Below are 27,449 nucleotides of genomic sequence, written 5' to 3'. Positions count from 1 at the left end.
GAACGAATCAGAACAGGAGGCTTGTCTCGCTCAACTCCATTACTGGACAACCCCAGAATGGAGTTAGATAGGAATCAACAGGCAAGACGCAGAGCAAACAAATCTTTTCTGCGTCTAACGAACTCAGCTCAACCTTTTTTTTTTCTTTTCCACATCTTATTTCACAGAGAAGAGAAAACGTGTCGAATTTGTGGCTCAGCGTTCGGGATAATTGGCGTTCCCCAGGAATTTGGCCTCTTAATTTGTTGGAGAGGGCGGAACCGGCTTAAGATACTCTGTGGCTTTGTAGGAGTCATGCAGGATGACAAAATATAGTACCTGAGGGGTGTTATCTGCTCCGGAATGTTCCTCGCAGCTCATCAATTATGGATTGTTTCTATGCAGTTAGCACAAAAAAATAAATAAATAAAAAAATTCGGAATAAAAATGCAGCGTTGGGCTCTACGTGAAGTAATGAAGTGATATCGCACATGGAGGAGGTTAATAGATTCTGCAGCCCCTCGGCATAGCAGAGCGCACAGCGCGCAGTCACTGCCAAGCCGGCTGCCTATATGAAATATCACGGTGGATCATATCAGGGCTTTACAGTAAGCCCATCTGACCACTGCATCGGTCAATGGAGCAGAGCTGAGTTTGCACCAGGCACAACGTAAAGAACTGCAATAAGAGAAATAAATCGTCTATATATCTTTTTTTTACTGATTAATGTTTCCCGACCAGGGTGCCTCCAGCTGTTGCAAAACTACAACTCCCAGCCAAAGGCTGTGTGGGGATGCTGGGCGTTGTAGTTTTGCAACAGCTGGAGGCACACTGGTTGGGAAACACTTATTAGTAAAAAAAAAAAAATATATATATATATATATATATATATATATATATATATATAAATATGAATATATATATAGACGCTATATATCTGGATTAGAGATGAACACTAATCAGTAAAAAAAAAATATATAGACGATTTATTTCTCTTATGGATTAGAGATAAATACTGAAATATGTTCTTTTTTCTTACTAATTTTTATTTATTATTATATTTTATATATTATTTTGTATATTATTATTATTATTATTATTATTATTATTATTATTATTATTATGGGGCTGCCATCTTGCCTGAGCTGTTTTTAACAGCATTTAGAGATATGCTTTACAGCAAGTCGCATATACATATCAACAACAGAGTGAAGCTGTCCCATTGACATGAATGGGAAAGGTGTCTCTGTGACCTGTGCAGAATTCATTCATGGGGAGGGGGAGGCTGATCTGTGAGCAACAGCTGTGTGCATCCCTGTTATCTATACACTGGTGTCACTAATCCTACCTATGATGATAAGGAGGAGACTGCTGGGAAGTGATCTGTGCAGAACAGGAAGTCTCAGCTTAGTTTAAGCCTAGTGGCCAGGAAAGGAACTGCAAGATTGCAGGATTATTTTATAATATAGATAGTAAAAATTCTTAAAAAGTAGGGTTATCCTGAAAAATGTATTTAAACAATTGGTCATTCTCTGATGACAAATTGCATATGAGATGAGTCTGGTCTGGTGTCTCCTTTGAGGATGGTATTTTATTTGGGGTGCCTGGTCTGGGGTCTGTATTTGGAAGGTTGGGAGACCCTAGTAGTTTAGATGCTCTAAGGATCAGCATTTACTGTATTTATTTTTACTTATATTTTATGAATTTTCAGGAGATGTTTCTTGTAATTTTAACATATATATATATATATATATATATATATATATATATATAATTATAATGTTTTATTAATCATGATATCTTGCAATTTCCACTCTGGCCACTAGGCCTATAACTAAGCTGAGACTTCCTGTTCAGTACAGATTATTTCCCAGCAGTCTCTTTCCTATGATCCAAGAGTATAGAGAAAGTATAGAGAAAGGTTACACCAGTGTATAGATAACAGTGGTACACTCAATAGATCTTGCTTACTGCTCACCCTCCCCCTCCCTGTGAGAAAAAACTTCTGAAAAGGTCACAGAGCATGCACAGACACCTTCCCCATTCATGTTAATTGGACAACTACCGACTATTGTAGCCTATGTCCAAGGGGCTTGCTGTAAAGCATAATGTCTAAATGCTGTGTAATGCGGCGCAGGCAAGATGGCTGCCTCCATAATGATGTACAAAAATAAATAAATGAAAAACAATCAGAAAAAAGAAACAGATATGTAAAAATATGTTTCCATATCTGGTAAAATATGTTTCCGTATCTAATCAGTAAAAAAAAAAAAAATATATATATATATATATATACACATACTAGGTGAATAGTGGAAATAATAGCTCGGGGGACAGATCACTACAAGTAACATTTGATGGGCATTTCCAGGGCTACTCTGAGTAAAGCTGCCATACACATAGGATATATACCTAGGACACCAGGTGCGCACACATGTAACCCCAAGTGTATATATAAAGAAATTTAGATTCAAATTCATATAAGATATATTATTGTTTTTATTATATCAATATATTATTACAAGAATACAGTACACTAAGGACAGGATAAAAACAGCATTAATAGAATATATAAAAAGAATAAAAATGTGTGTACAGTGGTCCCTCAAGTTACAATATTAATTGGTTCCAGGACGACCATTGTATGTTGAGACCATTGTATGTTGAGACCATTACTCTATGGAAACCTGGTAATTGGTTCTGATGCCCCAAAATGTCATCCAAAAGTGAGGATTAAAGAAAAATAAGTAGATAACTAATACAGATAAAGCAAATCCTTACATATAAAAGTAAGAAAGATCTGCTGGGAGCTGTAAATTACTGTCTATGTCAGTGTATCCCCACCAAGGGTGCCTCCAGCTGTTGCAAAACTACAACTCCCAGCATGCCCGGACAGCCGTTGGCTGTCCGGGCCTGCTGGGAGTTGTAGTTTTGCAACAGCTGGAGGCACCCTGGTTGGGAAACAATGGTTTAAGAGGACAGGAGCTTCTTCAGGGTCCTGTACAGTATATACACAGTCCCAAATGGAGCCGCCCTTACTTGGTGTCCAAAGGAGCAGCTAACCCTGGCACAGGTAAGGAGTAGAACAGAACTTCCTCCCTGTACTGTAGGGGACGCTACCAGACACCAGTCAGTGCATACACTTCAGGAATACAGGTAAAGAGTACAGAACATGTAATACCTCCCTGTACTGTAGGGGGCGCTACCAGACACCAGTCAGTGCATACACTTCAGTAATACAGGTAAAGAGTACAGCACATGTAATACCTCCCTGTACTGTAGGAGGCGCTACCAGACACCAGTCAGTGCATACACTTCAGTAATACAGGTAAAGAGTGCAGAACATGTAATACCTTCCTGTACTGTAGGAGGCGCTACCAGACGCCAGTCAGTGCATACACTTCAGTAATACAGGTAAAGACTGCAGAACATGTAACACCTTCCGGCACTGTAGGAGGCGCTACCAGACACCAGTCAGTGCATACACTTCAGTAATACAGGTAAAGAGTACAGAACATGTAATACCTCCCTGTACTGTAGGGGGCACTACCAGACACCAGTCAGTGCATACACTTCAGTAATACAGGTGATTTACCAGTGAATGCCCATTCTGATTGGTCAGTTTCTCCAGTTGTGACACGTCTTACAGGTCTGGACTGTCTGTACATTGTATGTTGAGTCTGGTTTCAAGTTACAATGGTCCAGAAAAGTCCGTTGTATGTTGAAACTATTGTATGTTGAGGCCATTGTAAGTTGAGGGATCACTGTATATATAATAAAGGAAAAAGTAAATGTAGGTATTGTATAAAAAATTAATCAGAAGGAGACAGGAGGAGAGTCCAAATGTTAGTGCCCACAAAAGGAAGAGTAAATAGGAGTCAATATATAGAGTGTAAGACTATGCTGCTGGAAGGGGGAAGCTAAAAAGTGCAAACAGTGTGCTAAAATATATATATAACACTGACAGGATTGTGCCTGAAAATCGCGCCAAATACACATAAACAAGTGCAAACAAATCAATACTTATAGACAAATTCATATGGCAAAGTGACAGTGCAAAAAAAAAGTGGGGGGGGAGGACAGGTAGGGAGAGGATGGCAGCAATGGCCATAGCAGCACATACGAGCAGCGCAGGATTCCGCACCTCCACTCCGGTTCTCCAACGCGTTTCGCTTAGGGCTTTATCAAGGAGTCATTCACATAAGATGCCGACCAAACTCTCTCCTGGTCATTCTATACATCAGCTCAGCTGAGCGATCAGTCTTTTCAATGAGAAGAGGAAAGTTAAAAGGTTTGTCCAGGATTAGAACTATGCTAATTCTTTTTCTGCAAAAACAGCACCACTCCTGTCCACAGGTTGTGTCTGGTGTTGCAGCTCAGCTTCATTAAAAGTAAGTGGGACTGGGCTGCAGTACTATCCCTGACCTGTGGACATGAGTGGTGCAAAAGAAGCAGCATTGTTCTAATCCTAGACAATCCCTTTAAGCTGCTCCAGACTCCTTTGGTGGGGGTTTATTTTCTTAAAGGGAACCAGTCATCACATTTTACCATATATATCGCTTGGCAATACTTTATATACGGTAAAATCGTTATCCTCACCATCCCTGGGGGACGTTTTTGCACCCAGGGATGGTAAAGAAATGAAGTTATAAAGTCCCCTCCGACCATTCTGCAAGTTGTCCCCTGGGCGGGGACTTATACTTACCAGCACCCGTCGCTCCGGCTCACGTCACCGCTCTGCTCCGTCTGCTTAGGGAGCAGAGCGATGATGCGAGCTGTCAATCAAGCCGACAGGGGGAGGCCACAGCCGGAGCGACGGGTGCTGGTAAGTATAAGTCCCCGCCCAGGGGACAACTTGCAGAACGTTCGGAGGGGACTTTATAATATCCCCCGGTGCAAAAACGTCCCCCGGTGATGGTGCGGATACAGATTTTACCACGTGCTGCCAAGCGTTATATATGGTAAAATATGATGATTGGTTCCCTTTAAGAACAAAAGTATATGGCAGTTGAACGCCCATCCTTCTCTCCCCCAACATCATCTGCCTTCAGGGAAGTGTCAGGGGGCCACCATATACCGTATTTTTTGCCATATAAGACGGGGGGGAAAAGTCGGTGCGTCTTATACGGCGAATACACCCCTATCGCGGCGGTCCCTGTGGCCATAAACGGCTGGGACCCACAGCTAATACAGGACATCACCGATCGCGGTGATGCCCTGTATTAACCCTTCAGACGCGGCGATCAAAGCTGACCGTCTGAAGGGTCTGAAGGGTAAAGCGTGTCTGAAGCGAAAGTGACACTAACCCGGCTGTTCGGGACCACTGCGGTGAAATCGCGGCGTCCCGAACAGCTTACAGGACACCGGGAGGGACCTTACCTGCCTCCTCGGTGTCTGCTCCGTGCCGGGATCCCCTGCATGGCCGGCGCTCTCCTTGACGTTGTCACGCACGCCGTCCCGTCATCCAATAGGAGCGGCGTGCGTAGCGACGTGATGACGGCGACGGAGAGCGAGGATACCGGGGAAGAAGACGTCCGGAGCATCAGGGACACACCCCCCCCCCCCCCCCGGGGACGCGGCGACAGTGATTGAGCGACATCCAGGGCAGCGGTGACGAGCCGTGACGGGTCCGGAGCGGCGGGGACACGTGAGTATTATCTCCTTTACCAGTGGTCTTCAACCTGCGGACCTCCAGATGTTGCAGAACTACAACTTCCAGCATGCCCGGACAGCCAACGGCTGTCCGGGCATGCTGGGAGTTGTAGTTTTGCAACATCTGGAGGTCCGCAGGTTGGAGATCACTGTTGGGTTCAGAATCTTTTATTTCTAGATTTTGCACCTTTAAAATTGGGTGCGTCTTATATGCCGGTGCGTCCTATAGGGCGAAAAATACGGTAGGTCAGATGGTTATCAAGCACTGGAATATCAGTGGGCTCAGCCAACACTTACCTAATGGGTATGGTCAGCTTCATTGTAGTAGAGCAATAAGGGAGACTGCCTGTTTCATGCTTCCTGTGGTTCGGTTAAGACATGCTCCCTTTAAAAAAGCTCATGGTAGGATGAAAAAGAAAAGCACAAATACTCACCTGTCCCTGTTCCCTCACTGATGCCGTTCCGATGGTGTTGGTCACTGCTGCTGATCTCTTTTCAATTCTCGACACATAGGAAATGAGGGGTGGGTCTCCACTACAGCCAGTGATTGGCTGAACCAGCAATTCCTATGTGTCGAGAGGGGACCAGACTCTCGGGCAGCAGGGACTGGTACCATTAGTACAGCACTGGCAGGGAATCAGTGGCAGGTGAATAGGATTGCTTTATTTTTATCCCACCCTGATCTTATATTTTTTACTCCAGAATATCCCTTTAAATGAGTAGATCGACCACCATCAACCAGGTGCACTGCTCTTACTCTACAAAAATAGCCCAAATCCACTAAAATAATCTATGAGCTTCTTCCTCGGCTCACACGATTTGCCAAGTAGCAATTCACTCTTGGTAGCTCCATAAAATTCCTAATACTGTAAATTGTCATGAATTTACTGGCGGTATTATTTAAAATACCATAAAAGTACCTGTAATGCCGAATATTATAGATGACATCATACGTATGGGGCTGGGACTGAGCACCGCCTGTAATTTGGGATTGTTATATTAGCTGAGCGGCTCTGGAATGAAGCGTCCTTGGCTTCCGCGCTCCTCAACCCTTCCAGTTCAGTGACTAAAATAAGACTTTTCCGACCACAAGTGCAATTTGACTTACTCTGGCAGACGAGACATAACTCCTGCCGAAAGGGACGTCAGTCCATCATTAATGCGGAGCGGTCGACCCTTCGAAACCCAACTGGCTATCATCTCCAGCCCCAACATAACAAGAAAATAAGCAGTCGCCTGCAAAACAAGAAGATGGAATGTAGTGTAATATAATAACCACAATGACATAATCACATTGTATCATCGCCGAGGTAACAAGTACAAAGAGCTAAATGGATCAGTAACATTCATAAACATAGGGGGCAGTATTATAGTAGTATTATTCCTCCCAAGAGGGGACACCTCCCAATAACGGACAGTTCTTATACCCCGCAGAGTCCTATAAGACTCAATGTATTTGTACCCTCCTAATAAGGGACACTCCCAATAGTGGACGATAACACATCCAAATAGGGGCCAAAACACTCCCAATAGGGGACAAAATCCTCCAAATAGAGGACAAAACACTCCCAATAGGGGACAAAATCCTCCAAATAGAGGACAAAACACTCCCAATAGAGGGGACAACCAGGCTTATGTGCCGGCCCTACCTTGTACACATGGCCTCCGTGAGGGAAGTACAGCCAATACCCCATTAATGGGCCCAGACTCCCAATGCACCCCCCTGCAGCAGCCTCAGCACAGAAGCAGAAGACCACTGTTTAAACAGTCTCCTGCTTCTGTACGTCCGGCCACATCATTCGCCCCCCTCTGATCCCCCCCATGCCACTTTATTTCTCCTGTACCAAATCATCCCCCTTTTATTACCCCCTGTACAAAATAATTTCCCCTTGATCCCTACCTGTGCCGTTTCATTCCACCTTTATTACCCTCTGTGCAATTTCATTGCCCCTGTTTACGCCCCCCTGTGCCATTTCTTTCCCCCCCCTTTATCCTACTTGTGCCATTTAATTCTCCCTTTATCCCCCGGTGCCCTGTGCTAAATCTCCCCCCCCCCCCTTACCCCTTGTGCCACATCAATGTTCCCCTTCCCTCCTCCCTGTTTTTATCTTCTTACCTGGCCAGCAGGCTCAGGTGCAGGAGCTCTCAACGGGTTTGTTGTTCTCCGGACGTCCTCTGTGCTCCACATACTGAGAGCAGCAGCATACTGAGGAGTGTCACTCATCACTGCTGGCAGCCGCCGCTGTTCACTGAGTACAACGCAAAGGATGTCAGGAGAACGTCAAACCCACTGAGAGCCCCTGCACCTGAGCCTGCTGGCCAGGTAAGAAGATAAACACAGGGGGAGGAGGGACAGGGAAAGTGATGTGGCACAAGGGGTAAGGGGGGGGGGGAGGATTTGACACAAAGTGGAGCAAGGGGATAAATTAAATGGCCGGTGGAGGGGTTCCAAAGGTAAATTATGTGGCACATAGGTTTCAAGGGGCAGGGGGGGGGGGGATAAAGTGGCATTGGAGGGATTAGGAGAGGAAATAAAATGGCACAGGGGGTGATAAAGAGGAATTAAACGGCACTAGGGGATTGTACTGTAATATTGCTTTTTATCATGTTTTATATGCAATTACCCTTTTTTTTTGCAATAGGAGACATCTCTCATAAGCGGGCAATTTTTTTCCCCATGAGTGTCCGCTATTCGAAGAATCTACTGTAGTTATATTCTTATACATAGGGGGCAGTATTACAGTAGTATTATTCTTGTACATAGGAGCAGTATTATAGTAGGTATATTCTTGTATATAGGAGCAGTATTATAGTAGTTGTTACGCCGAGCGCTCCGGGTCCCCGCTCCTCCCCGGAGCGCTCGCTACACTCCTCTCACTGCAGCGCTCCGGTCGGTCCCACGGACCCGGGGCGCTGCGATACCGCCTCTGGCCGGGATGCGATTCGCGATGCGGGTAGCGCCCGCTCGCGATGCGCACCCCGGCTCCCGTACCTGACTCGCTCTCCGTCAGTTCTGTCCCGGCGCGCGCGGCCCCGCTCCCTAGGGCGCGCGCGCGCCGGGTCTTTGCGATTTAAAGGGCCACTGCGCCGCTGATTGGCGCAGTGGTTCCAATTAGTGTTTACACCTGTGCACTTCCCTATATCACCTCACTTCCCCTTCACTCCCTCGCCGGATCTTGTTGCCTTAGTGCCAGTGAAAGCGTTTCCTTGTGTGTTCCTAGCCTGTGTTCCAGACCTCCTGCCGTTGCCCCTGACTACGATCCTTGCTGCCTGCCCCGACCTTCTGCTACGTCCGACCTTGCTTCTGTCTACTCCCTTGTACCGCGCCTATCTTCAGCAGCCAGAGAGGTTGAGCCGTTGCTAGGGGATACGACCTGGTCACTACCGCCGCAGCAAGACCATCCCGCTTTGCGGCGGGCTCTGGTGAAAACCAGTAGTGACTTAGAACCGATCCTCTAGCACGGTCCACGCCAATCCCTCTCTGGCACAGAGGATCCACTACCTGCCAGCCGGCATCGTGACAGTAGATCCGGCCATGGATCCCGCTGAAGTTCCTCTGCCAGTTGTCGCTGACCTCACCACGGTGGTCGCCCAGCAGTCACAACAGATTGCGCAACAAGGCCAACAGCTGTCTCAACTGACTGTTATGCTACAACAGTTACTACCACAGCTCCAGCAACCATCTCCTCCGCCAGCTCCTGTACCTCCTCCGCAGCGAGTGGCCGCTTCTGGACTACGACTATCCTTGCCGGATAAATTTGATGGGGACTCTAAGTTTTGCCGTGGCTTCCTTTCCCAATGTTCATTACACTTGGAGATGATGTCGGACCAGTTCCCCACTGAAAGGTCTAAGGTGGCTTTCGTAGTCAGCCTGCTGTCTGGAAAAGCCCTGGCTTGGGCCACACCGCTCTGGGACCGCAATGACCCCGTCACTGCCTCTGTACACTCCTTCTTCTCGGAAATTCGAAGTGTCTTTGAGGAACCTGCCCGAGCCTCTTCTGCTGAGACTGCCCTGTTGAACCTGGTCCAGGGTAATTCTTCCGTTGGCGAGTATGCCGTACAATTCCGTACTCTTGCTTCTGAATTATCCTGGAACAATGAGGCCCTCTGCGCGACCTTTAAAAAAGGCCTATCCAGCAACATTAAAGATGTTCTGGCCGCACGAGAAATGCCTGCTAATCTTCATGAACTTATTCACCTAGCCACTCGCATTGACATGCGTTTTTCCGAAAGGCGTCAGGAGCTCCGCCAAGATATGGACTCTGTTCGCACGAGGCGTTTCTTCTCCTCGGCTCCTCTCTCCTCTGGTTCCCTGCAATCTGTTCCTGTGCCTCCCGCCGTGGAGGCTATGCAGGTCGACCGGTCTCGCCTGACATCTCAAGAGAGGACACGACGCCGCATGGAGAACCTCTGCCTGTACTGTGCTAGTACCGAACACTTCCTGAGGGATTGTCCTATCCGCCCTCCCCGCCTGGAAAGACGTACCCTGACTCCGCACAAAGGTGAGACAATCCTTGATGTCCACTCTGCTTCTCCACGTCTTACTGTGCCTGTGCGGATGTCTGCCTCTGCCTTCTCCTTCTCTTCTGTGGCCTTCTTAGACTCTGGATCTGCAGGAAATTTTATTTTGGCCTCTCTCGTCAACAGGTTCAACATCCCAGTGACCAGTCTCACCAGACCCCTTTACATCAATTGTATAAACAATGAAAGATTGGACTGTTCCATACGTTTCCGCACGGAGCCCCTTCTAATGAGCATCGGATCTCATCACGAGAGGATTGAACTTTTGGTCCTCCCCAATTGCACCTCGGAAATTCTCCTTGGACTTCCCTGGCTTCAACTTCATTCCCCAACCCTGGATTGGTCCACTGGGGAGATCAAGAGTTGGGGGCCCTCTTGTTCAAAGGACTGTCTAAAACCGGTTCCCAGTAACCCTTGCCGTAACTCTATGCTTCCTCCAGTAACCGGTCTCCCTAAGGCCTATATGGACTTCGCGGATGTTTTCTGCAAAAAACAAGCGGAGACTCTACCTCCTCACAGGCCTTATGATTGTCCTATCGACCTCCTCCCGGGCACTACTCCACCCCGGGGCAGAATTTATCCTCTCTCTGCCCCAGAGACTCTTGCCATGTCTGAATACGTCCAGGAGAATCTAAAAAAGGGCTTTATCCGTAAATCCTCCTCTCCTGCCGGAGCCGGATTTTTCTTTGTGTCCAAAAAAGATGGCTCTCTACGTCCTTGCATTGACTACCGCGGACTTAATAAAATCACGGTTAAGAACCGCTACCCCTTACCCCTCATCTCTGAACTCTTTGATCGCCTCCAAGGTGCCCACATCTTTACTAAATTGGACTTAAGAGGCGCCTATAACCTCATCCGCATCAGAGAGGGGGATGAGTGGAAAACAGCATTTAACACCAGAGATGGACACTTTGAGTATCTGGTCATGCCCTTTGGCCTGTGCAACGCCCCTGCTGTCTTCCAAGACTTTGTTAATGAAATTTTTCGTGATCTGTTATACTCCTGTGTTGTTGTATATCTTGATGATATCCTAATTTTTTCGGCCAATCTAGAAGAACACCGCCAGCATGTCCGTATGGTTCTTCAGAGACTTCGTGACAATCAACTCTATGCTAAAATTGAGAAATGTCTGTTTGAATGCCAATCTCTTCCTTTTCTAGGATACTTGGTCTCTGGCCAGGGACTACAAATGGATCCAGATAAACTCTCTGCCGTCTTAGATTGGCCACGCCCCTCCGGACTCCGTGCCATCCAACGTTTTTTGGGGTTCGCCAATTATTACAGGCAATTTATTCCACATTTTTCTACCATTGTGGCTCCTATTGTGGCTTTAACCAAAAAAAATGCCGATCCCAAGTCTTGGCCTCCTCAAGCGGAAGACGCCTTTAAACGACTCAAGTCTGCCTTCTCTTCGGCTCCCGTGCTCTCCAGACCTGACCCATCTAAACCCTTCCTATTGGAGGTTGATGCCTCCTCAGTGGGAGCTGGAGCTGTCCTTCTACAAAAAAACTCTTCCGGGCATGCTGTTACTTGTGGTTTTTTTTCTAGGACCTTCTCTCCGGCGGAGAGGAACTACTCCATCGGGGATCGAGAGCTTCTAGCCATTAAATTAGCACTTGAGGAATGGAGGCATCTGCTGGAGGGATCAAGATTTCCAGTTATTATTTACACCGATCACAAGAACCTCTCATACCTCGAGTCTGCCCAACGGTTGAATCCTCGTCAGGCCAGGTGGTCTCTGTTCTTTGCCCGATTTAATTTTGAAATTCACTTTCGGCCTGCTGATAAGAACATTAGGGCCGATGCTCTCTCTCGTTCCTCAGATGCTTCTGAAATTGAACTCTCTCCTCAACACATCATTCCTCCTGACTGCCTGATCTCCACTTCTCCAGCCTCCATCAGGCAAACTCCTCCAGGAAAGACCTTTGTTTCTCCACGCCAACGCCTCGGAATCCTCAAATGGGGTCACTCCTCCCATCTCGCAGGTCATGCGGGCATCAAGAAATCTGTGCAACTCATCTCTCGCTTCTATTGGTGGCCGACTCTAGAGACTGATGTGGTGGACTTTGTGCGAGCCTGCACTATCTGTGCCCGGGATAAGACTCCTCGCCAGAAGCCCGCTGGTTTTCTTCTTCCTCTGCCTGTTCCCGAACAACCTTGGTCTCTGATTGGTATGGATTTTATTACTGACTTACCCCCATCCCATGGCAACACTGTTATTTGGGTGGTCGTTGATCGATTCTCCAAAATGGCACATTTCATCCCTCTTCCTGGTCTTCCTTCAGCGCCTCAGTTGGCTAAACAATTTTTTGTACACATTTTTCGTCTTCACGGGTTGCCTACGCAGATCGTCTCGGATAGAGGCGTCCAATTTGTGTCTAAATTCTGGAGGGCCCTCTGTAAACAACTCAAAATTAAATTAAATTTTTCTTCTGCATACCATCCTCAATCCAATGGACAAGTAGAAAGAATTAACCAGATCTTGGGTGACTATTTACGACATTTTGTTTCCTCCCGCCAGGATGACTGGGCAGATCTTCTACCTTGGGCCGAATTCTCGTATAATTTCAGAATCTCTGAATCTTCCTCCAAATCCCCGTTTTTCGTGGTGTACGGCCGTCACCCTCTTCCCCCCCTCCCTACCCCCTTGCCCTCTGGTCTGCCCGCTGTGGATGAAATTTCTCGTGATCTTTCCATCATATGGAGAGAGACCCAAAATTCTCTCTTACAGGCTTCTTCACGCATGAAGAGATTCGCGGATAAGAAAAGAAGAGCTCCTCCCATTTTTTCCCCTGGAGACAAGGTATGGCTCTCCGCCAAATATGTCCGCTTCCGTGTCCCTAGCTATAAGTTGGGACCACGCTATCTTGGTCCTTTCAAGATTTTGCGCCAGATTAATCCTGTCTCTTACAAACTTCTTCTTCCTCCTTCTCTTCGTATTCCTAATGCCTTTCATGTTTCTCTTCTTAAACCACTTATCATTAACCGTTTCTCTCCCAAATCTGTTCTCCCCACTCCTGTCTCCGGCTCCTCGGACATCTTCTCCGTCAAGGAAATTTTAGCATCTAAAAAGGTCAGAGGGAAAACCTTCTTTTTAGTGGATTGGGAGGGTTGTGGTCCAGAAGAGAGGTCCTGGGAACCTGAGGACAATATCCTGGACAAAAGTCTGGTCCTCAGGTTCTCAGGCTCCAAGAAGAGGGGGAGACCCAAGGGGGGGGGTACTGTTACGCCGAGCGCTCCGGGTCCCCGCTCCTCCCCGGAGCGCTCGCTACACTCCTCTCACTGCAGCGCTCCGGTCGGTCCCACGGACCCGGGGCGCTGCGATACCGCCTCTGGCCGGGATGCGATTCGCGATGCGGGTAGCGCCCGCTCGCGATGCGCACCCCGGCTCCCGTACCTGACTCGCTCTCCGTCAGTTCTGTCCCGGCGCGCGCGGCCCCGCTCCCTAGGGCGCGCGCGCGCCGGGTCTTTGCGATTTAAAGGGCCACTGCGCCGCTGATTGGCGCAGTGGTTCCAATTAGTGTTTACACCTGTGCACTTCCCTATATCACCTCACTTCCCCTTCACTCCCTCGCCGGATCTTGTTGCCTTAGTGCCAGTGAAAGCGTTTCCTTGTGTGTTCCTAGCCTGTGTTCCAGACCTCCTGCCGTTGCCCCTGACTACGATCCTTGCTGCCTGCCCCGACCTTCTGCTACGTCCGACCTTGCTTCTGTCTACTCCCTTGTACCGCGCCTATCTTCAGCAGCCAGAGAGGTTGAGCCGTTGCTAGGGGATACGACCTGGTCACTACCGCCGCAGCAAGACCATCCCGCTTTGCGGCGGGCTCTGGTGAAAACCAGTAGTGACTTAGAACCGATCCTCTAGCACGGTCCACGCCAATCCCTCTCTGGCACAGAGGATCCACTACCTGCCAGCCGGCATCGTGACAGTAGTTATATTCTTGTATATAGGGCAGTATTATAGTAGTTATATTCTTGTGTATAGGATCAGTATTATAGTAGTTATATTCTTGTATATAGGAGGCAGTATTATAGTAGTTATATTCTTGTATATAGGAGCAGTATTATAGTAGTTATATTCTTGTATATAGGAGCAGTATTATAGTAGTTATATTCTTGTATATAGGATCAGTATTATAGTAGTTATATTCTTGGACATAGGGGCAGTATTATAGTAGTTATATTCTTGTATATAGGAGGCAGTATTATAGTAGTTATATTCTTGTATATAGGAGCAGTATTATAATAGTTATATTCTTGTATATAGGAGCAGTATTATAGTAGTTATATTCTTGTATATAGGAGCAGTATTATAGTAGTTATATTCTTGTATATAGGAGCAGTATTATTGTAGTTATATTCTTGTATATAGGAGCAGTATTATAATAGTTATATTCTTGTATATAGGAGCAAAATTATAGTAGTTATATTCTTGTCTATAGGAGCAGTATTATAGTAGTTATATTCTTGTATATAGGAGGCAGTATTATAGTAGTGCTATTCTTGTATATAGGAGCAGTATTATAGTAGTTATATTCTTGTGTATAGGAGCAGTATTATAGTAGTTATATTCTTGTGTATAGGAGCAGTATTATAGTAGTTATATTCTTGTATATAGGAGCAGTATTATAGTAGTTATATTCTTGTATATAGGAGCAGTATTATAATAGTTATATTCTTGTATATAGGAGCAGTATTATAGTAGTTATATTCTTGTATATAGGAGCAGTATTATAGTAGTTATATTCTTGTATATAGGAGCAGTATTATTGTAGTTATATTCTTGTATATAGGAGCAGTATTATAATAGTTATATTCTTGTATATAGGAGCAAAATTATAGTAGTTATATTCTTGTCTATAGGAGCAGTATTATAGTAGTTATATTCTTGTATATAGGAGGCAGTATTATAGTAGTGCTATTCTTGTATATAGGAGCAGTATTATAGTAGTTATATTCTTGTGTATAGGAGCAGTATTATAGTAGTTATATTCTTGTGTATAGGAGCAGTATTATAGTAGTTATATTCTTGTATATAGGAGCAGTATTATAGTAGTTATATTCTTGTATATAAGAGCAGTATTATAGTAGTTATATTCTTGTATATAGGAGCAGTATTATAGTAGTTATATTCTTGTATATAGTAGCAGTATTATAGTAGTTATATTCTTGTGTATAGGAGCAGTATTATAGTAGTTATATTCTTGTATATAGGAGCAGTATTATAGTAGTTTTATTCTTGTATATAAGAGCAGTATTATAGTAGTTATATTCCTGTATATAGGAGCAGTATTATAGTAGTTATATTCTTGTATATAGGAGCAGTATTATAGTAGTTATATTCTTGTATATAGGAGCAGTATTATAGTAGTTATATTCTTATATATAGGTGCAGTATTATAGTAGTTATATTCTTGTTTATAGGAGCAGTATTATAGTAGTTATATTCTTATATATAGGAGCAGTATTATAGTAGTTATATTCTTGTATATAAGAGCAGTATTATAGTAGTTATATTCTTGTATATAGGAGCAGTATTATAGTAGTTATATTCTTGTATATAAGAGCAGTATTATAGTAGGTATATTCTTGTATATAGGAGCAGTATTATAGTAGTTCTATTCTTGTATATAGGAGCAGTATTATAGTAGTTATATTCTTGTATATAAGAGCAGTATTATAGTAGTTATATTCTTGTATATAGGAGCAGTATTATAGTAGTTATATTCTTGTATATAGGAGCAGTATTATAGTAGTTATATTCTTGTATATAGGAGCAGTATTATAGTAGTTATATTCTTGTATATAGGAGCAGTATTATAGTAGTTATATTCTTGTATATAGGAGCAGTATTATAGTAGTTATATTCTTGTATATAGGAGCAGTATTATAGTAGTTATATTATTGTATATAGGAGCAGTATTATAGTAGTTATATTCTTGTATATAGGAGGTAGTATTATAGTAGTTATATTCTTGTATATAGGAGCAGTATTATAGTAGTTATATTCTTCTATATAGGAGCAGTATTATAGTAGTTATATTCTTGTATATAGGAGCAGTATTATAGTAGTTATATTCTTGTATATAGGAGCAGTATTATAGTAGTTATATTCTTGTATATAGGAGCAGTATTATAGTAGTTATATTCTTGTATATAGGAGCAGTATTATAGTAGTTATATTCTTGTATATAGGAGCAGTATTATAGTAGTTATATTCTTGTATATAGGAGCAGTATTATAGTAGTTATATTCTTGTATATAGGAGCAGTATTATAGTAGTTATATTATTGTATATAGGAGCAGTATTATAGTAGTTATATTCTTGTATATAGGAGCAGTATTATAGTAGTTATATTCTTGTATATAGGAGCAGTATTATAGTAGTTATATTCTTGTATATAGGAGCAGTAGGAGGCACCCCGGTTGGGAAACTCTGCCCTATGGATATTGTCGCACCGCCTGTCTGCGTTTACCTTATCCACGTAATCTGGCACTTCCTCTATAGTTTTAAAAGAGGTCTCATTTGGCTGTAACATATAGAACATCATCCGGACGCCCTTGGAGACGGATATGTTGCTCTGTCCCGTGAACCCTCCCATGGCTGATGAGATTTTGGCAGCTGCAGGGAATGGAAGAGAAAATCCAGTTATTTACATGAATGGGATCACAGGCGAGAATCGTATTGTCAAGTGCAAGTCACAGGCGATCCTTATGTTGTTTGGAGAGTCTTCCTGGTGCAACCTGATCCACAGAGCGGTCACATGATCATCTGAGGCAAAGGTCCTGCATGAGAACTGCACAAGACAGTCCCAGGGCTCATAGTCATAGAGGCAGCAGAGGCTTCTGGGATCCTGTGAACATATCTGTACTTTACACCTTGTTATAGTGATAACGTGTCCCTGAGATACCTCTCACCATAACCACTTGGACAAATGATAACTAGATTCTAATTTTAGGGGTACTCCGCTGGAAATAAAGAGGTTTTCAAATCAACTGGTGCCAGGAAATTATACAGATTTGTAAATGACTATATTTACATTTAAAAAAAAAAAATTATAATCTTAATCCTTCCAGTACTTTTCAGCTGCTCCACGGGAAGTACTGAAAGGATTAAGATTTTCTGCCACCAGTTGATTTTTCCACGAGAGTACCCCTTTAAATAAGTATAAAGTATAAAAGAAATTATGAGAAACCATTGCTGGCTCCTTGTTAGAGATTTATTAGGTACACCTTACTAGTGCTGGGTCGGACCAGTACTATACTTTCTAAGAGGTGCTGGACACATTGGTCACATATTTTGCTCCATATGGACACGATGACATCACACAGCTCCTACATATGGACATGATGACATCACACAGTTCATCCATATGGACATGATGACATCACACAGTTCCTCCATATGGACATGATGACATCACACAGTTCCTCCATATGGACATGATGACATCACACAATTCCTACATATGGACATGATGACATCACACAGTTCATCCATATGGACATGATGACATCACACAGTTCCTCCATATGGACATGATGACATCACACAGTTCCTCCATATGGACATGATGACATCACACAGTTCCTCCATATGGACATGATGACATCACACAGTTCCTCCATATGGACATGATGACATCACACAGTTCCTCCATATGGACATGATGACATCACACAGTTCCTCCATATAGACATGATAACATCACACAGTTCCTCCATATGGACATGATTACATCACACAGTTCCTCCATATGGACATGATGACATCACACAGTTCCTCCATATGGACATGATGACATCACACAGTTCCTCCATATGGACATGATGACATTACACAGTTCCTCCATATGGACATGATGACATCACACAGTTCCTCCATATAGACATGATAACATCACACAGTTCCTCCATATGGACATGATGACATCACACAGTTCCTCCATATGGACATGATGACATCACACAGTTCCTCCATATGGACATGATGACATCACACAATTCCTACATATGGACATGATGACATCACACAGTTCATCCATATGGACATGATGACATCACACAGTTCCTCCATATGGACATGATAACATCACACAGTTCCTCCATATGGACATGATGACATCACACAGTTCATCCATATGGACATGATGACATCACACAGTTCCTCCATATAGACATGATAACATCACACAGTTCCTCCATATGGACATGATGACATCACACAGTTCCTCCATATGGACATGATGACATCACACAGTTCTTCCATATAGACATGATGACATCACACAGTTCCCCCATATGGACATGATAACATCACACAGTTCCTCCATATGGACATGATGACATCACACAGTTCCTCCATATGGACATGATGACATCACACAGTTCCTCCATATAGACATGATGACATCACACAGTTCCTCCATATGGACATGATGACATCACACAGTTCCTCCATATAGACATGATAACATCACACAGTTCCTCCATATGGACATGATGACATCACACAGTTCCTCAATATAGACATGATGACATCACACAGTTCATCCATATGGACATGATGACATCACACAGTTCCTCCATATGGACATGATGACATCACACAGTTCATCCATATGGACATGATGACATCACACAGTTCCTCCATATAGACATGATGACATCACACAGTTCCTCCATATGGACATGATGACATCACACAGTTCATCCATATGGACATGATGACATCACACAGTTCCTCCATATAGACATGATGACATCACACAGTTCCTCCATATAGACATGATGACATCACACAGGTCCTCCATATGGACATGATGACATCACACAGTTCCTCCATATAGACATGATGACATCACACAGTTCCTCCATATAGACATGATGACATCACACAGTTCCTCCATATGGACATGATGACATCACACAGTTCCTCCATATAGACATGATGACATCACACAGTTCCTCCATATGGACATGATGACATCACACAGTTCCTCCATATGGACATGATGACATTACACAGTTCCTCCATATGGACATGATGACATCACACAGTTCTTCCATATAGACATGATGACATCACACAGTTCCCCCATATGGACATGATGACATCACACAGTTCCCCCATATGGACATGATGACATCACACAGTTCCTCCATATAGACATGATGACATCACACAGTTCCTCCATATAGACATGATGACATCACACAGTTCCTCCATATAGACATGATGACATCACACAGTTCCTCCATATGGACATGATGACATCACACAGTTCCTCAATATAGACATGATGACATCACACAGTTCATCCATATGGACATGATGACATCACACAGTTCCTCCATATGGACATGATGACATCACACAGTTCATCCATATGGACATGATGACATCACACAGTTCCTCCATATAGACATGATGACATCACACAGTTCCTCCATATAGACATGATGACATCACACAGGTCCTCCATATGGACATGATGACATCACACAGTTCCTCCATATAGACATGATGACATCACACAGTTCCTCCATATAGACATGATGACATCACACAGTTCCTCCATATGGACATGATGACATCACACAGTTCCTCCATATAGACATGATGACATCACACAGTTCCTCCATATAGACATGATGACATCACACAGTTCCTCCATATGGACATGATGACATCACACAGTTCCTCCATATAGACATGATAACATCACACAGTTCCTCCATATGGACATGATGACATCACACAGTTCCTCAATATAGACATGATGACATCACACAGTTCATCCATATGGACATGATGACATCACACAGTTCCTCCATATGGACATGATGACATCACACAGTTCATCCATATGGACATGATGACATCACACAGTTCCTCCATATAGACATGATGACATCACACAGTTCCTCCATATAGACATGATGACATCACACAGGTCCTCCATATGGACATGATGACATCACACAGTTCCTCCATATAGACATGATGACATCACACAGTTCCTCCATATAGACATGATGACATCACACAGTTCCTCCATATGGACATGATGACATCACACAGTTCCTCCATATGGACATGATAACATCACACAGTTGCTGCACATCCATGATGAGGATCTCTGGTTCCATTACATCCCAGTGGTGATCTATTGGATGAGATCTGGTGACTGTGGAGGCCATTGGAGTCATGTGACCTCATTGTCCTGTATGAGATAATGTCATGTGACCTCATTGTCCTGTATGAGATGATGTCATGTGACCTGATTGTCCTGTATGAGATGATGTCATGTGACCTCATTGTCCTGTATGAGATGATGTCATGTGACATGGGACATTATCCTGCCGGAAGTATTATCAGAAGAAACAGGGGACACTGTGGTGTTTATACCAGGATCAATTGGTACAAAGGAGCCAAAAGTGCCCTGGACAGCACTGCTTTCTGTTGTATACGCGGCTCACGCACATATAGCAGAAACCTCCTCTCTGTGTGAGTCGCATCTGCGGCCTACACAGAGAGGAGACGTGACCTCCGCCCCTGCTGCGCACTGCAGCCGCCGATGATGTCACTCCTCGGCACCTGTACTGTGGTGGATAAAAGATGTGGTCCCCTGCTGTGCTCCGGAGGAGATCATTACGTGAGACATAACCAGGCAAGCATTTTTTTTCCATCCTGAGGAGGGGAGGGGGATGTGGGGGTGTTGGGGATGGGGGGAACTCTATTGACTATGTTCCTGCCTAGCTAATATGGGGACAAATTACCAAACTAATAGGGGGGGGGACTACCTACTACCTACATAGGGGGTTTTCATACAGGGGTCAACTATCTGGGGGATTTACCTGCAGGGGGCATGATTACCTACCTGGGGTACATTAACTACCTTGGGGCATGACCTACTAGGGACCACTACCTACTAGGGGCCACTACCTCCTGGGGACACTAACTACTTTGGGCATTATCTACCACCAACTTCCAAAAGCAACACCTTATTTTCTGTCCGCTAACACAAAATACTGCCCTCCATTTGCACGGGGTGCCTGCTGATCGACATTAGCAGGCACCCCGGTCCGGTCCCCGCCCGGCGGGGACAGAAATTCCCACGGACGTAAGAATACGTCCTGGGTCCTTAAGTACCAGAAAGCCAGGGCGTATCCATACGCCCTAGGTCCTTAAGGGGTTAAAGGGGTACTCTAGTGTTCTGAACATTTTTTTCAGAATGCTCGGAGCCGGTGGTCATGATTGTGACCTCACAGCCACGCCCCTTGTGATGTCATGGCATGCCCCCTCCATTCATGTCTACGGGAGGTGGTGTGTTGGCCGACACGCCCCTTTCCATAGACATGAATGGAGGGGGCGTGACACATACACACACACACATATATATACTGTATATATACACTCACACACATGTTTTGTTTTTGTTTTGTTTTTATAATTATACTCTTAAAGGCTGCAAGAAAACCATGCAGCATGCCGGCCAACGTATCCACATTGTGAAGGGAAAGAATGGAAAAGCACGACGTACCCGGGTCAACCAACGAAGACAACTTTGTACATGGCTCCCCAGCCTAAAACACGGGCAAAAGGGCAAATAATTGCCCCATGGAGAAGCAAAAGGTGATCCAAAGAACAGCAATTAGAGGAAGCAAACTCGTTCATTTCCAATAATGGAGTTTCCTGAATGACCATATACACGTAACACACACATATATATATATATATATATATATATATATATATATATATATAGCATTTCCAGATATACGTGTCGTCCTTACATTATAGGAAGCAACTGAGCTCACAAAAAAAAATGGCCACCCGACTACGACTCATTCCAATCTTGTTCGCAATAAAAATAAATATCCAGTCAAAGTATAGGAAAATAGTCAACATGAATATAAATTGCCTTTGAAATCCAAAATCGTACATGTATTAATTATATATACAACAAATATTTCCTTTTTTGTGGCCCCTATAGACCATTCGCTACATATATCAGAAACACTCCAGACACAATCGCTATAGAAATACTAACATCTTCAGAAAGTCACACATCTAGATACTGATGGCGGCCAATAAGGGCACGTGATTTATCAGCAATCTATAGTTTTTATTTAAATTACACATGACCATAATTCCCGTGGTCCAATAACACAGTTCTACAAATGACATGTCCCTCTTACCTGTTTCTTTTTTTATCAGCACATGAGACAATTTATCATTAAAGGGGTACTCCGGAGTATTGTGACGTCACGACTCCGCCCCTGTGTCACACGGGGGCGGAGTCGTGACCTCACAATACTCCGGCCCCGTGGTCGCCACCCGGCTGTTTGTGAGCTGGCACCGCCGCGTGCAGCTCAAACAGGTGGGTGGCGAATACAAGATTGCGGGGGTCCCCAGTGGCGGGACCCCCCGCGATGAGACATCTTATCCCCTAGGGCCGGAGTACCCCTTTAATAGTTATCCTCTTTTCTTTTTCTTTTTTTCTTTCTTTCTTTCTTTATTTATTTAACATGTCTTAAAAAAAAATGAAAAAAAATAAAATAAATATATATGTTTTTTTTTTTTTTTTTTAAATCTCCAGTAAATTTACGGTATATAGTCCGTTTGTACAACGCTTTACTTTCTAAATAAAGATACAATAAATAGACAATACATATATACATCTTGATACACACACACCTCCAGAAATACACACATACACCTGACTCAAAAGATGCATCCTTGCCATAGTGAAAGAGAGGGAAAGGGGAGATGGACGCTAACTGATCTGCCAAAGCCCAACTAAACCCCAAACCTCCCCCCCCCCTCCCTCTCAAGCCCCAGAATAGGTACACTCACCAGCTCCTGATGACAAAAAAACACCACTGGAGGCACACCGACACCACCGCCTGGAGGCACACCGACACCACCGCCTGGAGGCACACCGACACAACCGCCTGGAGCGTGGGAAACAGCCAACACGTGGCCGGAGGAGCTCTGTCCTGAGTCAGTCTTCTGTGGCAATCTCGAGAACGCCCGCTGGAGGAACCGGAGGTGCTGGAGGACTCTGCCTGCCAAGGCCGCCCCAGGAGTACTAAAAGCGCCAGCTCCATCTCAATGTGGTGTCTCGGTACCGTATTGCATACCGTACCTTGTGTGGTGGTCCCCAAAGTCAGAGTTACTACATTCAGGTAGGGTCCCCCAGGTGGGACAGCCTCTTGTCGCCTCCTCCTTCTCTAATTTCATAATGCTATTATGTATATATTTAAAAATGTGTATACTTAATATAGTGTGTATTAGCCTACTTACCTTGATAGCGTCACAGGACCTTCGGTCATGTGACTGTGTTAATTCCTCTATGGTATGTTGGAGGACCTTTGGAGGTCCTTGGGTCACGTGTTTACCCATAACTCTCTGTACAGAAGATTGACAGTTGTATGGACCAGTGAGCTTAAGTCCAGCCCCTGCCCATATAAGGGAGCTGTAGGCAATTATCGCTCTCTTGAGTTGCTGCTCTCGTGGATGTCGGACTAGCAGAACGGATCTGCGCAACTTTCAAAGACAAGCTAGGCCAGAAGTCTGCCGGCCTCAGCATAACCTAAACCGTGAGTTAAAATCTCAATCCCCACTAAAGCTAGCGTGATTACTGGACCGAATCTAAACCCCTAAATCCAGTGGATCAACGCAACAATTATCTTCCTAAGCTCAATAGACTCACGAGGTCCCAACCACTTGTCAAGCTCTAATAGACTCTGTTGTATGGACTGTTCCTATTCATTATTGCCTAAAATCTTCAGTAAAAGTTCCGACAAGTTTCTGCAAATCTCCGGTTGTGGACAATCAATTATTTCCTATCTCCCTATCGCTCTTGGGAAGGGTGGCGGTAGGACAAGCACACAGAGAATAGCCCTCACCCTAGCATCACGAATAGAAAGGGTTAAGCAAGCACCCTTAGTAACCGCACAGCTACACTCCCTTATACCCTACTCCCCCAGGCTATCACAAACCTTTTGGCATCCCAAACAGGATACGGGTGTGTGTCTCCAGCTGTTGCCACCAGTTAAAGTCTACCCCCCCCTATGTAAAAGACTTTATCAATGCGTTACGAAGCACCATTTAAGTGTACAGAATCGTGTGGATGGTGCTGCGTGCAGAGAGCACACGTGAAAAGTAAGGGGGGAGGCGAAAATGTATCAGCTGCAGGAATTTGTAAAGTGAGAAGTGAATATATGCTACGATCCTCTGGTCCGGTCAGCGATGCAAGACTTAACCTGCTGCCGGCAAAGCACGCAAAAAAGGCCCGGACGTCACCGCAAGAGTTTTGTCTAAAATGTGACACTTATCTTTTCTTAAAGTTTTGTCTTCACAGACTTTTCTGCAACGTTTAAGAAGTGTGCCTAGCAGGACTATGCTAAGACTGTTCCAGTTGAAACCGTAATCATTAAGCTTTTGTGCCTGGTCCTTAGACCAAGAGACTCCTAGCGGTGGGAGAATCGTAAGTGTGTGCCCGGCTAAACAGCGATAGCCGTGATCTGTGGACTCTTAGTGCAGGTGGACTGCTGATCCTTGCACGTCTGTTTATGTGTAAATAACTCAACAGTAACGTAATATTCTTTTGCTCAAATTGCACTTATCAGGTGAATGCACCTGAACCCTGTTGGAGTGTCTAATAAATGTTTATGCTAAGGTAACCAAATGCAAATGGTTATTGTACACGAAAAAATGTTTGCTTTATGCACGTGTACAAAAAAAGAAAAAAAATGTAAATAATAGGTGTTGTAGTAGTTGCTAGTAGGTGGCTCTCTCAGCTCCTCTGGGAGTAACATTTCTGTCACCCATCACTAACATCATCTCAAAGGTCTACACAGGGAAAACTACCCTTAAGGTACCAAGACTGACCTCTCAAGTAGTACTGTACACATAGTAACTCAAAATAATCACTCAAGTGTACTTACCTCACTTAAAGGACATCTGCAGCGTGATTAACACTTATCCCCTATCCACAGGATAGGGGATAAGTGTTTGATCGCGGGGGGTCCGACCGCTGGGACCCCCTGTGATCTCCTGTACGGGGCCACGGCTGTCCCGTGCAGGGGGCGTGGCGGCCGCAGCATGACGTTGCAGCCGGCACACCTCCTCCATACATCTCTATGGGAGAGGCGGGGAGGCACAAACTATATGGGGACGGGGAGGATACGGGCGTCACCGTTGACCTCTAGGTCGATGCTACGCACCTTAGCACTCACCATGAGCGCTAATGGCGGCGCCCCGTTAGGGAGATCACAGGGGGTCCCAGCGGTCGGACCCCCCGCAATCAAACACTTATCCCCTATCCTATGGATAGGGGATAAGTGTCATACCACTGCAGTTGTCCTTTAAACTTAGTACACCAAACAACAAAAATATCTCACACTCAGATAAACGCTTTGGGAATTGTAGCCTATGTCATTTTCCAATTCCTGCCACTGTTATGTACACTAACTGTTCTCTTCTTTCTCTTAAGTCCAGCCCCTGCCCATATAAGGGAGCTGTAGCCAATTATCGCTCTCTTGGATTGCTGCTCTCGTGGATTCCGGACTAGCAGGACGGATCTGCGCAACTTTCAAAGACAAGCTAGGCCAGAAGTCTGCCGGCCTCAGCATAACCTAAACCGTGAGTTAAAATCTCAATCCCCGTTAAAGCTAGCGTGATTACTGGACCGAATCTAAACCCCTAAATCCAGTGGATCAACGCAACAATTATCTTAATTATCTTCCTAAGCTCAATAGACTCACGAGGTCCCAACCACTTGTCAAGCTCTAATAGACTCTGTTGTATGGACTGTTCCTATTCGTTATTGCCTAAAATCTTCAGTAAAAGTTCCGACAAGTTTCTGCAAATCTCAGGTTGTGGACAATCAATTATTTCCTATCTCCCTATCGCTCTTGGGAAGGGTGGCAGTAGGACAAGCGCACAGAGAATAGCCCTCACCCTAGCGTCACGAACAGAAAGGGTTAAGCAAGCACCCTTAGTAACCGCACAGCTACACTCCCATATACCCTACTCCCCATCAATAAGCAGGAAGCCTGGAAAAGCCCCTCCTGCAACTCTCAGTGGAGCGGCGGCTGCTACACCGGCGCCCACTCACAGACCCAGATGTGGTAGAAGACCTGGAATTGGACAGAGACCGCTCCCTGCGTCCCCTGCAGACCACAGGGGGAACAGCTGCACCAACAAGCAGAACAGGAGTAGGGGACGGCTGGCACTGATGACTACTTGGAGATCCAGAGTGGGTGAGGACTAGGCACTGTAGTAAGGACGCTCTCTGCTCGCAGGGGGGACAGGAGCCACCTGCTCTGGGTGCAGCAGCAAGTCTGTAGTCAGTACAGCAGGTGCTACAGGGGTCAGAAAGGCAGCCAGTCCAGGGGGTAGTCACCACCACAGGGAGTCAGGGAACAGGAGAGGAGACTCTGCAGGGGCTGGACAGGCAGCAGCCAGGAGCTGTGAGAGGAAAGCAGGGGGCTGCAAAGCAGGGACAGAGGGTTGGGAGGGCAGAGGAGAGGGAAGGGTGCTGGGCTCCTCATGAAAGGAATCACCACATATCTGGGACCTCATGGCTGAAGGAACATTGGAGACTACACAGGAAGCAGCAGGAGCTGCACTCACACTGCTGGGGGCGGAGCCTCAGTCTGCATCCCCTCCCCCGAGCTCCGAGGGGGCTAAACTAAAAGGCTTATGCTATAAGGAGGAGGAGGGGACAGCTGGGGACTGCGAAGTCGGCATCTCACATAGAGGAGAGCGGAGCCCTCACTCACCTGTCAGACCCGGGATGACAGCTCTTCAGTGAAATCCAAGATCTCCCCACCGGACAGCGGCTGAGATAACAACCTCCGGGACCCGTGAGCGGAGACTGCAGGAAAAAGGCGCCAGGGCTGCTATAAGGTACCTGGGGAGGGGCTAATAGCCCGGAAAATAAGCCCACAGGGAATTGGACAGGTTCCCCTAATAACCCACCCCCTCCCAGGGAAAAACCAACAGGAAAAGGGGGGGGGGGGGGGTTGGAGAAAAACACGGGAGAGGGGCCTAACTTAAGGGGAACCCTCACTTCCGGCTCATCAGTCAGGGGGCAGGCTAGTTAAAGGGGTTCTCCGCTGCTCAGAATTTTGGAACAAACTATTCCGAACGCTGGAGCCGGCGCCGGGAGCTTGTGACGGCATAGCCCTGCCCCCTCAATATGTCGCACCCCGCCCCCTCAATGCAAGTCTATGGGAGGGGGCGTGACGTCCGTCACGCCCCCTCCCATAGACTTGCATTGA

General features: G+C 45.2%; 1 protein-coding gene across 2 annotated transcripts in view; it reads right to left on the bottom strand.

The window, feature by feature from the left end:
• AGMO (alkylglycerol monooxygenase) overlaps positions 1-27,059 on the bottom strand; it is a 294,582-nt gene extending 267,523 nt beyond the window's left edge. Inside the window, exons 1-3 of one of the 2 annotated variants that reach the window (XM_056518904.1) lie at positions 26,949-27,059; positions 16,628-16,773; positions 6,740-6,867 (exon numbers count right to left, since the gene is read on the bottom strand). In XM_056518904.1, coding sequence (XP_056374879.1) covers positions 6,740-6,867; positions 16,628-16,753 — 254 coding nt within the window. In that variant the 5' untranslated portion in view covers positions 16,754-16,773; positions 26,949-27,059. Of the gene's footprint in view, positions 1-6,739; positions 6,868-16,627; positions 16,857-26,948 lie in introns of those variants that run through there. The other variant, XM_056518905.1, reaches the window with a different exon arrangement.
• Positions 27,060-27,449: the final 390 nt, after the last annotated feature.

This window comes from Hyla sarda, chromosome 5, assembly GCF_029499605.1.
Source record: "Hyla sarda isolate aHylSar1 chromosome 5, aHylSar1.hap1, whole genome shotgun sequence".
NCBI classification, from domain to species: Eukaryota; Metazoa; Chordata; class Amphibia; order Anura; family Hylidae; genus Hyla; species Hyla sarda.
This window is presented reverse-complemented; position numbering and strand designations above follow the sequence as displayed.